We start from the raw sequence: 12,744 nt of genomic DNA, 5'->3' as shown, positions 1-12,744 counted from the left end.
GCTCTGGTTCAGTATATCTGGAACTCTCTTGTTTTCTCCACTGTTCATGTGCTGGCTTCATCCTCAGGCTCGTAGGAGGAAGGTTACAGCAGTTCAAGGCACCATATGCAGTCATGACAATGTCTGGAGGGAGAAGGATGACTTTTTTTTCTTGTGACTCTTCCTTAAAAGCAAGGAAACCTTTTCCAGAAGCCCCAGGAGGGATTACCTTCATATTCTATTCCAGAACTGCCTCACATGACTGTTTCCTAAACTAATGACGGAGAGCGGAGCGCGATCACCATGCCTGGCCAGAATCATATTCTCGGCAGGGCCTGGGGTTCACTTTTCTCTGAGCATGTGAGGTGGTGGATACCTGAACAGAATGGGGGTTCTGCTGGGAAGGGAGGAGAGAAAATGAACATTGGGCAAATGGGCAGAAATGTCCACTACAGACCATGAGGTCAGCACAATCAATTCACCAGGCAGGCTCAGCCCATGCCCCCATTCCTACCTCCATCCCCCGCCACCCTCCAGCCTGGGGCCCACTTCTAACCTGAAGTAGGGATACTTTAAGTAGTAGTTGAAGAATCTGGGTCGTGTTCACCATCAGTCTGGCCCTCAACTGGGTGTGTTTTCATCTGTAAAGAGGCTGTCCTATGCTGAGTCCCCCTGTCCTGCCAGAGAAGCCTCCTGAGGGCAACCTCAAGGCAGGTGCTGTTCTAGAATTGCAAAGATAATCACAGAGACGCCAGAGCCATGGCCCAGGGCTGGCCTGAATGCTGGGAGAGCTGGGCAGATCCACTCTGGACAAAGGAGAGAAGCGTCACACTGGGAGGCCCTGATCTCACGGCCAGTGGGAAGAGAACCAGCTTGGGATGCTCCAGAGGGATCTGGCCATCCGTGAAGCTGGATTCATGGGTTTGTCCTTTCTGCCCCAGGTGACTCTCAGTCATTCAAATCCATGTTTTTAAAATAAAGCAATCACATCTGAAAGCATGAGCAATTGGGACACCCCAACAGGATCCCCCCATTCCCTACCCTAGCCGACCATCTTAGACAAGGGGGCCCAAGTGGGTTTTGAGTCTCCACCCCTCCAGGTGTGAAAAAAAATAAGAACGTGGAATGTGAGTGACTTCCTTTATCCATCCACAGCTCCATCTGGGCCAGGCAAGAGCCCTACCTGCTGGCAGTCTGGGGTCGGGGGGCCAGGGGGAAACTGTGTGGCTGTCTAAGGGCAAAGGAAGGCAGGAGTAGGGGACAGAGAACCACAAACTTAACCTTGACACTTGAGCCTTGGGGAGCAGGTCTAGCAAGGGTGGCCCGGTGGGTGGCTAAAGAGTATTTTCTTAAGGGACTGCAGCGAACAGCAGCCAACAATTTAAGTCAAGGGATGGAGTGCGGACAACTGGCCTTCTGCTATTGAGACGTGCACCTCGTGCCATTTCCCAGCTCCCGGGACTCCTTTTCACAGTGCCAGAAGGGTACAAAGTATTCACCCACCTTTTCCAGGAAGCAGAGGAGGGGAAGCTAGGCATGCAGAATTTTGCTGCCATCAATAGGAAAGGTGTGTGACAGCAGTCTCTGAGTGCATACAGATGCCTGGCCCGCTCACTCTGCTTAGTTCTCAGGGCTCTTTATTTACCAGGGGAAAATGAGGTTTCTTGCCTACGGGTTCTAGAGAGGCAGATTCACAATGCAAATTAATATGCCACAACTAGTTGAGACTGCAGCCGGAGCAGCACATGGAATTCTCCTAAACCTTCCTTTTAGGGCAGTAAATGGAGTGTTGAAACTGATTGGTAATCCATTAAGTTACATCAGCTCCTCTCTGCAGAGACTTCCACAATGCCTCTTCCCCATGGCATTGTGCTTTTCGAAGGCTCAGGCCAGTCTGGCTGGCTGTACCATGAAAGTAAGAAGAACAGGCATAGGGTCAGTCTGGGTTTGGAGGACATTCCCTCAGTGAAATTAAACTAACTGTGTAGGGGCTGATGGTAGATAAATGATACTGAGATGCATTAAGCTCTCCTTTTTATGTTTATTTCCCCCAAGTTATTTTTAGCATTACAGACAGTTCCTAGGTAACAAATGGGTTGGGTTCTGAAAGTTCATTTGTAATTTGGCTGTTTAGATTTTGGAACATACTTTCCCTATAAAAAAACAATGTTATAAATGGTGATGAGACTCCCAGGCTAGTTCTCCAAAGCCTATTTAACCCATAATGTAGCTAAAATACTGTCCTTTCTCAAGGGAAAAAAATTGTTTAATTGCAACATGAGTAATTAAACGAAACAGGGAAAACCATTAGAACTGAATAAGAGGTAGATTTATGTTCATCTTGAGTGATGCTCTTTGCAGAAAATTTAATTTAAGAAGAGGCCCTTATAAGGGCTTTTGGGGAACTGCACAGGATTTATCCTATTAGGGAGAAAGAGGCACTGGGCTGTCCGAATCTGTGGTTACTGCATACTGCATCATGTAACAGGCTCCCTTTCCTGATTTCAGACTCATTAGGAAGTCTCCCCATCAGAATTTGTTTTCCCAAGTGGATTTTCACAGGGAGAAAGCCTCTGGTCAAAGTCCATGAAGGTGGCCTCCTTGGGGTGATTTTTAAATTCCAAATCAGTAGGTTAGCATCTGTCCTTGTGCATGTCCTGGGGACCGCAGTGTTCCAGTCCCACTAACCCTGGAGCGGTGACAGGATCAAGCATTGGAGCTTCTGAACTTAGAAGCCAAGGTCAGTGTACCTGCGAGATCCCCTGAGAGCTGCTGGACAGTCCGTTCCTAGCAGCACAATCCTTGCTGGGTGTCCTCTTTTAAACCTCATTAGCCAGTTCTCTGAGTAGATAGATGTACGTGGGTCCTGAGTGTCCCACATCTATACCAGGCCATATGAGAGAGTAATCCTTTCTGCCTGAGGCATGCCAGCCTTGGCCAGAACTGAAGGGTGAATGACTGTGCCTAAACAAACATGCTGGGAACACTCTGTGGGTAGATTGCAAAAATGATCACAACTCTTTCCAACCTTAGATGCCTGTCCCTTTGCAATGTGGTATTGCAGTATCCCCCATCAAGGGGTGGGGTCTCTTTGCCCACTCCTTGAATCTGGCTTGGCCATGCCTCCTGCTTTGGCCAATGGGATTTTAGCAAACATGCCTCAGGAAGAGGTTAGAAAAGCATCTGTGCATGGACCTTGCTCTCTTGCTGCTCTTGGTACCCTGAGACCACCATGTGAACGAGCCTGAGCTAGCTGGATGGAGGATGACAGGCTACAAAGGACTGAGTCACCTTGGCCAACAGCTGGCCAACCACAGGTGTGTGAGACCAACCCTGATCATTCAGCCACTAGCCAACCTATAGCAGACCACAGATAAATGAGACGGCCTAGCAGAGATCAGCTGAGCCAGCCCAGACTAGTACTGACCAGTCAAACCACAGAACCATTATGGCTTTAAAACCCCAGGTTTTGGGGGTATTATCAAGCAGCAAAAGCTAACTTACATACACAACTGGCTCTAGTCAATGAAGTCTTCTGATATCTTTATTTTGGAATCCATGTATGGACTTTTTTTTGCCCAGACTAAGGCTCGTCTCTTACAAATGTGGCAAAATACATCTTCTTCCCTCTTTTTGCCTCCTTAATCAGAAATTTAAGTTCGGGCCACTCAGCCCAAACTGCAGGCTTTGAAATGGGTGCTTTGGAAATCATGACATTTTTCAATTTTGTACACACTTAGTGACTGACAGGTGGGTTGTAAGTCAATGAATACAAAATCAAACTGTAATTGCAACTTACGGTACAGGCAAAACCCATTAGCTCAGTACTAACGTGCACAGGTTGTGTTATCTCACAATGTGTTATTGTTCCCTGATAATTTATCACAAGGCAAATCACAATTCTTGTTCATGGAGAAAGCAACAGTCTTCTGGATAAAATCACTTGCAGTCTGGAAATTCACGGTGAAAGGGGCTTGAATGATTCTCTCAACTGAGCCCACTTGGCAAGGCAGCCTTCGATTTTCAATGTGAATACAAGAGGAATGAGAGTTCTGTGCAAAAGCATCCTCTCTCCATTCATGGGGCCCAGAAGTACACAACAGGAGGGGCTGCCACATTGGCCCTGCGGTCACTCACATGATCCCCACGGAAATCCCAGATCATCTCCCCCAAGAAGAGCATTCCTCCAGAGAAGCTGGAGTGCATGGGGAAGATATGGTCTCCAGCGTTGTCACATGTCCACCCCGACAGCCCTAAATGCTCATAAATGTCACATATCCACCCCGACACATATCCACCCCGACAGCCCTAAATGCTCATAAATGTCAAAACCTGGGTGTTTTGAGTGTTGACGACGAAGCCCGCAGATTTCATGGCCCCTTTCGGTTCTTCTCGGGCCTCCGACACAGGCGAAGTCGCTCTGCTTCCCAGCTAGATTTATTTTCAAGGGCTTAGCTCTGAGGGACGATGGGAATGTTTCAGCATGAGTGCTCCTGACCACAAGGAAAAAAAGCCCCCAGTACATTTCAAAGACATCAGTGAGGATTCTGAAGAGTCCATTCTTTCAGGAACAAAATTGCATTTTTATGAAGCCGTCCCTTTTCTGTTTCATCTGTCAAGCAGGTTTGCTGAGAATAATTTAAATTTCATGCAGCAGCAACTGTGGGGCATTGGGGCTTCCCTTCAGGCCCACAGACAGGCCTGGCAGTGGAGTTGCAGTTCTGCTTCTCAGGAGCACCCTGCCCCTGCGGTCGTGACCATCTACAGCCCAGACACACAGTGGTGGGCCAGGGATGGGATGCCATCCCAGTTCCTTAGCATGACCTCACGCCGCATAAGACAGGGGATGGGGACAGGCCAATGCACCTTTCTTCAGCCTCCCAGCACCAACCACCAGGGGGGAACAGGTTTCCCTGCAAATGTATGAATAACTGGGTAGACCCAGTCAATGGTTTAACTTTCTAAAATTAACTTTTATCGAGTGCTTATCAAATGGCAGGTAGTGTTTTCAGCTTTTCTATGCATATCAATTTAACCAGTTCTCACATCATCCCCATGAGGAGGACACTATGATTATTCCCAATTCTAAGAGACAAAGAAACTGAGGTTCAGAGACATACTCAGCTTCTAAGCGGCGGAGCTAGGATTCAATCCCAGTGCTGTCAGACTCAAAAACTTGAAGCTCTTAGCAGTGGTGAAATGCTGAGTTGACATAACCTTTGGCTTAAATTTTCTCACCTGTACCACAGAGGTAAATGTGCCCACTTTCTGGCCTGAAATCTCTTGCTTGCTATCAGCTGGGTGGATGAGCGGATGGAAGAGTTACCATAACAATGCTGCAATCATGGTTACCATGGTGAATGCTCTACCAGGCAGCCTGGAGTGGGAAGAGGAGCTGGCCCAGGCTGGTTCTGATTCTAACTCACTGGGTGACCTCGGCAGGTCACATTTCCTTTGGGCCTCCCTACTGTGACCTGTAGAATGAGGGGCTGGAGGACGTGGTCACTCTGCTCCTCTTAGGCTCTTGGAACTTGTGTCCTGGGGAGGCCATTGATTGGTCTGAGCCATGAGTGTGTGTTGGGGGGCTGGGGGAGCCCACCAGACCCTCCCTGTACTTCAGCAGCTCAGGAGTCTGCTTGTCCAACTGGCCTTTCCTCATGACACATGAGAAATCTTTACGCCACAGACAAATGAAGAAGTAGAAAAATCAACTCGGGCCTGAAGGTAGCAGTGACAGAAAGAATTGTCATCACCTCACCGGCCAGCTGCTGGGAGCACAGCCAGCCTACCCCACCCAGAGAGCCTGGCAGAAGCTGGCCCCTGCCGGGGAAGGTGACCAGGCCCACAGAGCTGGGTGGGGAGGGTGATGGCATGGGATGCCCCAGCCCCCAGGGCACGTGATGTTCACCCTGCGCCCTGCCCAGCCAAGAGGGGACACTAAGGCCTCACAGTACTGACACTAGTCCCCCAGTCACCTTCCTCAGGGACAGTTGCTGAGTTTCCGAGGGTGGCTCTGGCCCGCATGTGGCTCTAGACCCTTCACCCAGGAAGCCCGGTAGATACATTCCAGCGGCTGTCCCCACACTCTGGGACACAGCTCTGCTCCTGGCTTCCACCCGGCCGACCTCGCCCACCCACCCCACCATCCCCTGGAGTGCAGTTTCAGCTGTTTCCACAATGGGCTTTCCCTAGAGAGCTGAAAAAAGCTTTAAACTCCCTTCCCTCAGTCACCTGGCTGTTATCAGTCTCGGTCTGGAGCCCGCTAGACGGCCTCTTCCCCCCAGCTCCCTCTTGCCTACAGAGCATCTGGAGTCCCAGCCAAGGGGTAGGTTTGAGATGCCCTTTCCTTTCCTTGCTTTCTTGGGGCCTGGCTGCTGTGTCTTATCTGAAGACCTGCCTTTTCCTCTTGGTGAGGTTAGAAATGAACACCTTTCAGTCAGGCTGGGCATGGTGGCTCATGTCTATAATCCCAGCACTTTGGGAGGTCAAGGTGGGTGGATCACGTGAGGTCAGGAGTTCAAGACCAGCCTGGCCAACATGGAGAAACTCCGTCTCTACTGAAGAAAAAAAAAAAAAAAGGACATGAACACCTTTCCCTAAGGGGGTGGAGCCTTGTCCCATAGGCCTCATCTGGATGACAGTGACAACGGTGATAGGAGGAGGTAAGCACCAATATGGGACTCGAATTACCACATGCCAGGTTCTGTCTTGTTCTGAGCACTTCACACAGGTTTTAACCCACACAGTCCTCACAACAACTCTGCTAGCAAGTACAACGACCTCTTCCCATTTTACAGAAGTGACACCCAGAGAGGTTAGGTAACCCGTCCAGGGTCACTCAGATAGCAAGCGGTAGAACGGAATTCAAATCCAGGCAGTCTGTCTCCAAAGTCTGGCTGTAGTCACAGCACTAAGCCTCCCCTGCCAATAACTTCAGGAGGAGAGACATTCTTGGGTCATCTGGTCATATTGTCCAGGCCACAGATTTGTTATACACAAGGAGCCCTGAGCTCCCGAGGGCAAGAGCCAGCCAGCCCTTGCCTGCTCAGTAAAGACCCACATTGTTGACCAGGGAAACCGCAAATACCTGGGCCCGGGCCTGCCCGTCAATTGATGTGGTCTTGGCACGGGGTCAGACACATAGGTTAGGGGACAGGCCTCTGGGTGGGCAGGAGCCAGGCTAGAACGGCGGGAAGTCACCGTGGCCCAAATCTGCCAGGGGTGCTCGGGAAGCGAGCACTGCTGTCCTCCCTTCCCCCCACCCAGTGCTCCTGGGCAACAAGGGACAGGGGCATAATCTGGGGAATCAAACAAGCCCCTGCAGGAAAGAGGCTGGGCTGGAGGCACAATTCAGTTCCTCTGTCGTGACATGCCAAGGAGCAGGCTGTCCTCACAGGAATGAACTTTCTCTCCCTCTCCCCCTCCTGGCCACCCTGCCCAGTCCTTGCCCCAGCTGTTGTTTTCTGTCTGAGACTGGGTTCCCTTCCTCTCATGTGGCTGTGGTTTGGGGTCAGGCCAGTCAAGGATGGTGAATATCAAGCCACTTTGGAGCAAAGTGGGAGCTCTGCGGGCAGCACAGCCCTGTGGGGGAGTCCCAGCACCGAGCCCCTCCACTTCGTCCCCCAGAGCAGCCCAACACCATCCCTACAAAGGCATGTATCCTTAAAAGGACAGACATCTTCAAGACGGCCTCCGGGCCCAGCCTCTCTCTCCCACCTGGAGCCCTGAGCAGTCGGTTCCAGCGGCTGCCATTCTCCATATGGCCAACAGCTGGCCCTGCAGAGTGCCTGCCAGATGTGGCCAGCGGGGCCAGCGGCTGGCCTTACTGGGCAGAGGTCACTGAGTCAGACCAGTGCTCGGGCTGGCGCCAAGAGGAGGAATGTGTTTGGCTGGCCTGGGGGCAGCGTGCCCAAATAATCCTCCACCTCCTCTCCCCTGTCCAACATTCTTTCCCTCCCCGCCTCAGTGGGGTGGTGTTTTCATAACAGGAAAATAAAATCAATAAGGCACTGCAGCAAGATGTCAGTGCGCTCCGAGCCAGCCTCCAATAGCTCCATTGTCTCGGCCTCTGCCGGGCTCTGCGGCCGGCAGCACTCACAGTTATTAATGGGAAGCAGGGCTGAAAGGGAGTTTTGAAAACCAGGAGACAAAGGCGCAGCACACCTGGAGCGCGGCTTTCCAGCACCACAGCCACCTCACAATAGCCGGGTGGGGCTCCCCGCCTTTGACTTCTCTGGCAACTTTTCTGAAAGCAGGAAAAGAAAAGCCTAGACACACACACATGTGCACACATACACACGCATGCACACACACACGCATGCATGCACATACACGCATGTACACGCACACTGCCCCAAGGGGGCTCCTTGGGAGGCGGCTCTGAATGGCCAGCAGAGGCAAAGGCAGCCTGCATAGCCCCTGCTCGGTGAGGAAGCAGGATGGGGACTGATGGCCTTCCTGTCACAGCCATGGCCAGGGGCTTCTCCCTCCAGGACTCAGGCTGCCTGAGGGGCTCCGAGCAGCCAGCACGATGGGGGACCAGCTCAGCCCAAGGCCAAGCAAGAGCCTTGGCAACACTGTTTTCCACATTCCGTTCAGCAACACAGGCTGGCCTCTGTTGCCATTCCCAAGGCTGGAGCCGCCTCTTCTAAAAGAAACGGGAATGACCTGGAGCTGACATCCCTGAGGCCAGCTGTGGGGACAAGTCCTGGGTCCTCTGAAGAAAGGTCCCACAGCCTTGGACTAGCCCTTAGAAGGCCCACTGAGCCCTTGCTGTGCCTCAGTGTCCTCAACTGTAAGGCAGGGATGATAAAAGTACTGACCTCACCGTGCTGTGGCAAGGCTCAGAAGAGACAATGGATACGAGAACACCAGGCCCAGTGGTTAATAAAGGGTGGGTTTATCACCCTTTATGACTGTTACTGATTGTCAGTATCTTCTTGCACACCCAAGTTACTGGCACCCCCAAAGATGCTTGCATGGTCTCAATTTATCTATTTAGGAACCCCGTGTTGCCATCTTGGGGTAATGCCATCTGTTACTTCACTCATTAAATAGCATCTAATCAACATGGCATAGGACAATGAGTGGCCTCAGCACCTGCTTTTCTTCCTACAAGTTAGTCACAGAGAAAGACTTTACAGATAATAAAACCCTCGTGAACGCTTGCAAACAGTTGCCAGGCCCAGGTCCTGGGAGGACAAGACTCTGGAGGACTCAGGGTCTGGAGCACAGGCTGCCCCACAGGAGCCTGTGGGGCTGGCCTGAGCCTGCAGGGAAGCAGGGTCCCCCTATCTGGCTCCTGCTCAGAGATGACACCACGTCTTACCTTGGTGGTGACCGCAGAGGCAGAGCTGGCCACGAGGCTGGTGATGGCCTCGCTGCTGCCGGTAGTGCAGGGAGCAGGAGCTGTAGCGGGGGTGGGCAGCCGGGAGGGCACCACAGGCAGCGGCAGGAGGCCGGGCCGGGCGCTGAGGCTGCTGGCTGTGCCGCCACCGGCCCCCGAGGTGACACTGCAGATGCTGGTGGTCCCATGCGTCCCGTTGACGCTCCACTCGCGGCGGTCCCAGCCCACCCGGTAATCTCTTTCGAAGCGGCTATGGTGCCGGGACATCTCGGTGGGCCGAGGCGGCTTCTCACAGGGAAACAGAGCCCGGACCTGCGGTGACAGGGTGGAGAGAAGGGTGATTTAGGACTGGAGCAGGCAGCAACAACTGACAGCATCCATGAAGCCCCTTCTCTAGGTTCAATAACAGGCCTTCAAACATTAGCTCATTTCAGAGTCACGCAAGCCCACAAAGCATGGATCATTAATTAGCCCCACTTCGCAGACAAGGAATACATGATTTGCCCAGGATCATGTGGCCAAAGTAAGTAGGCAGGATTTGAACCCAGTCACAGTTAAAAGTGATACTGTTTGTTCTGCCATATCTCACTGCCCTGAACGACACAAATGTGCATATTTTAATTATGGATGGGACTTTATCCCCTCCCACCCCACCGTGAAAAAAGAGCCGTGAACTCCTCAGGATGTGTTTTCCTCAACCACATGATAGGATACGGCCACCCACGTGTGCAGACTCACTTTATAGTGGCCAAAGCCCTTTATATAAATCTCTCTTCCTCCTACAGTAGCCTGTGAGGCGGCAGGGCATGGATGGTTCCCAGTTGAGGGTGAAGGGATCTCACTGTGAATAAGTTATCCCTTGAGGTTCGAGTACTAGAAAGTGATAAAGAGTCCGGGATCCCCAGCCTTCAGATCCTAGCTAAAAGCACAACTCAAGTCGCAAAGGGTGTTAGCCTCCAGGAGTTGAGTTCCCTTTCATAATCACAGCCCTATGATTTGATCTCGGGCGGCATCAGAGACCCCGTGTACCCTGGCCTCTGTTAACCAGACCATCTCCCACACGGCTCGCCTGAGCCTCTGAGCATAAGGCCCTTCCATGTTGTCATGGAGATGTGGACACACCATGATATTTGGAAGGGCTTCTGAATCACCGAAGATTGCATTTTGCTCAGTATTACCATGATTTGCCTGGTTCCCTGCCCATCCAGGGCCCGGTGTTACCCTCGGTCAAGAACGCTGTAAAGACGCAGGGGAGGCTGTCGGTCTCAGAGGCCACGGAGAGGCAGAGACAGAGGGGAGAGGGCATGGCAGTGCCAGGGCGCAAGTGGTGGTGGGTTAGGGAAGGGGTCTGCATCACACCCACAGCCCTGGGCATGGCTCAGACACAGCTTGGTTGCCTTTGGCCTTTTCCATTCTCCAACTGTTTTCCAGTCTGGGGGTGAGCCCCCAGAGGTCCGGGTTCCCAGCTCCTTTTCCTATCCTGCCAGTCCAGCTCAGCCCTGGGGAGGCACCCTGGAATTGTTGGCCAGTGGACAGACGGGCCACTTTATTTTAAAAATATCTATCTATAAAGCCTGCTCCTACTGCAGACTTTGCACATCCAGACCTAGTTGTCAACTTCTAGTGCCATGCAGCCAGGGCCTGTGCCCAACCCGAGCAGCCGCCTACCCATGTTCTACTTGCATGCTGGCCTGTGCCCTGGTGGCCATCGTCCTCTCTGCCAGGCACACCGGGCAGACCTGAACCCACCCTGCAGCCCGGGTAAAGCCTGCAGCCCTGCCTGAAACAGAGCTGACCATAGCTTCTTCAGCTGGATGTGGTGTCACTGTTTATCTCACCATTATGCTTTCTGGCTTACACCATGACACAAAAATTCTTTTTAAAACGTCTATCCAGGCTGGGTGCGGTGGCTCACGCCTGTAATTCCAGCATTTTGGGAGGCCAAGGCAGGCGGATCACATGGGCAAGAGATCGAGACCATCCTGGCCAACATGGTGAAACCCTGTCTCTACTAAAAACACAAAAATTAGCCGGGCGTGGCGGCACGCACCTGTAGTCCCGGCTACTCGGGAGGCTGAGGCAGAAGAATCGCTTGAACCTGGGAGGCAGAGGGTGCAGTGAGCCGAGATCGCGCTATTGCACTCCAGCCTGTCAACAGAGCAAGCCTCCGTCTCAAAAAAAAAAAAAAGCCTATCCAATATTACATGGTTAAAAAATAAAAATCAATTCCCTTTTGATCTCCCCACATAAACTTTTTCGGCTGAGCTTCTTGATGGCATTGTCTAAACTTAGCCCAGTTTCCTCGTCCTGTTCACTCTGTGACCTGCTCCGCTGTGGCCTTCGCCCTGGCCACTCCATGGGAACTGTTCTCATTGAAGTCATGGGTGACCTGCTCGCTAAATCCAAGGGGACATTTATGCTGCTGTCCTCAACTTCCCTCACATGTAACGTGGCTGATCTTCCTTGCTTTCCGGAGCCCTCCTCTGCAGTTTCTGTGATGCCAGCCCTCTCCCAGCCCTCCGCCTCCCTCTCGGCTGCTCCTTCTCAGTCTCCTTGGCGGGCTCCTCTTCCTCAGCTCATTCTTTAAAAGCTGGGGCTCCTCGGGGTTCCACATCTCCTCCTCCTCTTCTCCCTGGATGATCTCATCCCTCCATCCCTTCTTTCCGGATAACTCCCAAGGCTACCTTTGCAGCTCTCCTCTCTCTTAAGCACCACCCCCACCTCCCTGCAGCCTGCCGCACACCTTCCCCCAGCTGTTCCACAGGTACCTAAATGCCCAAAGTTGCTAAATTAGCGCAACGTTCCTTCGCCCAAACACCCATCCTCAGGAATTCCCTCTCTCAGAGAAAGCCGCCTTTATCTCCTCATCTCCATTCCCCTGTTCGACCTCCAGGTCTTAGATTCCTCTGCCTCAGTTGCTGTCAAATCTACCCCCTTCTCCATCTGCAGCCACCACCTTCTGTCACTGTCTCCCAGTGTCTCCTTATTTCAGCTCGCCTGCCTGCCTACCTGCCCCCAGTCTTGCCCTTCTCAGCCATTCTCTATCCAACTGCCCACAGGAGTTTTGCAAAGGGCAAATCTGATCATGATACTTTACTTTCCTGCTTTAAATCCTGTCCATCAATATAAGGTTCCAACTCTTCGTGGTGGCCCAGAAGAGGATCTGGGCAGGCTCCCTTTTCTAGTATCCCCTCTCATTCATCCCGTCCCACCTCAGAGGCCATGGCCCATCATTCCAAATGCCTTATGGTTTCTGAAGCCTCATGTCCCCTTTCAGCTCAGGGTCCAAGTCCACGCCTCTCTTTTGCCAGGAATGGCTTCCAACCCTCCCCCGGCTATAGCCTATGACCCACCCAGTTCAGGCACCAATTCTTCTAGAACCCTGAACTTACTTTTCCCCTTCTCGGTCAGGTGAGAGA

General features: G+C 52.2%; 1 protein-coding gene across 1 annotated transcript in view; it reads right to left on the bottom strand.

Annotated features, from left to right (window-relative positions):
- Nucleotides 1-12,744, bottom strand: part of KLHL29 (kelch like family member 29) — a 319,715-nt gene that overhangs the window by 136,030 nt on the left and 170,941 nt on the right. The window contains exon 3 of the mRNA XM_030799827.1: nucleotides 9,308-9,637. Coding sequence (XP_030655687.1) covers nucleotides 9,308-9,592 — 285 coding nt within the window. The 5' untranslated portion in view covers nucleotides 9,593-9,637. The remainder of the gene's footprint in view (nucleotides 1-9,307; nucleotides 9,638-12,744) is intronic.

Source organism: Nomascus leucogenys, chromosome 19 (genome assembly GCF_006542625.1).
Source record: "Nomascus leucogenys isolate Asia chromosome 19, Asia_NLE_v1, whole genome shotgun sequence".
Lineage (NCBI taxonomy): Eukaryota > Metazoa > Chordata > Mammalia > Primates > Hylobatidae > Nomascus > Nomascus leucogenys.
This window is presented reverse-complemented; position numbering and strand designations above follow the sequence as displayed.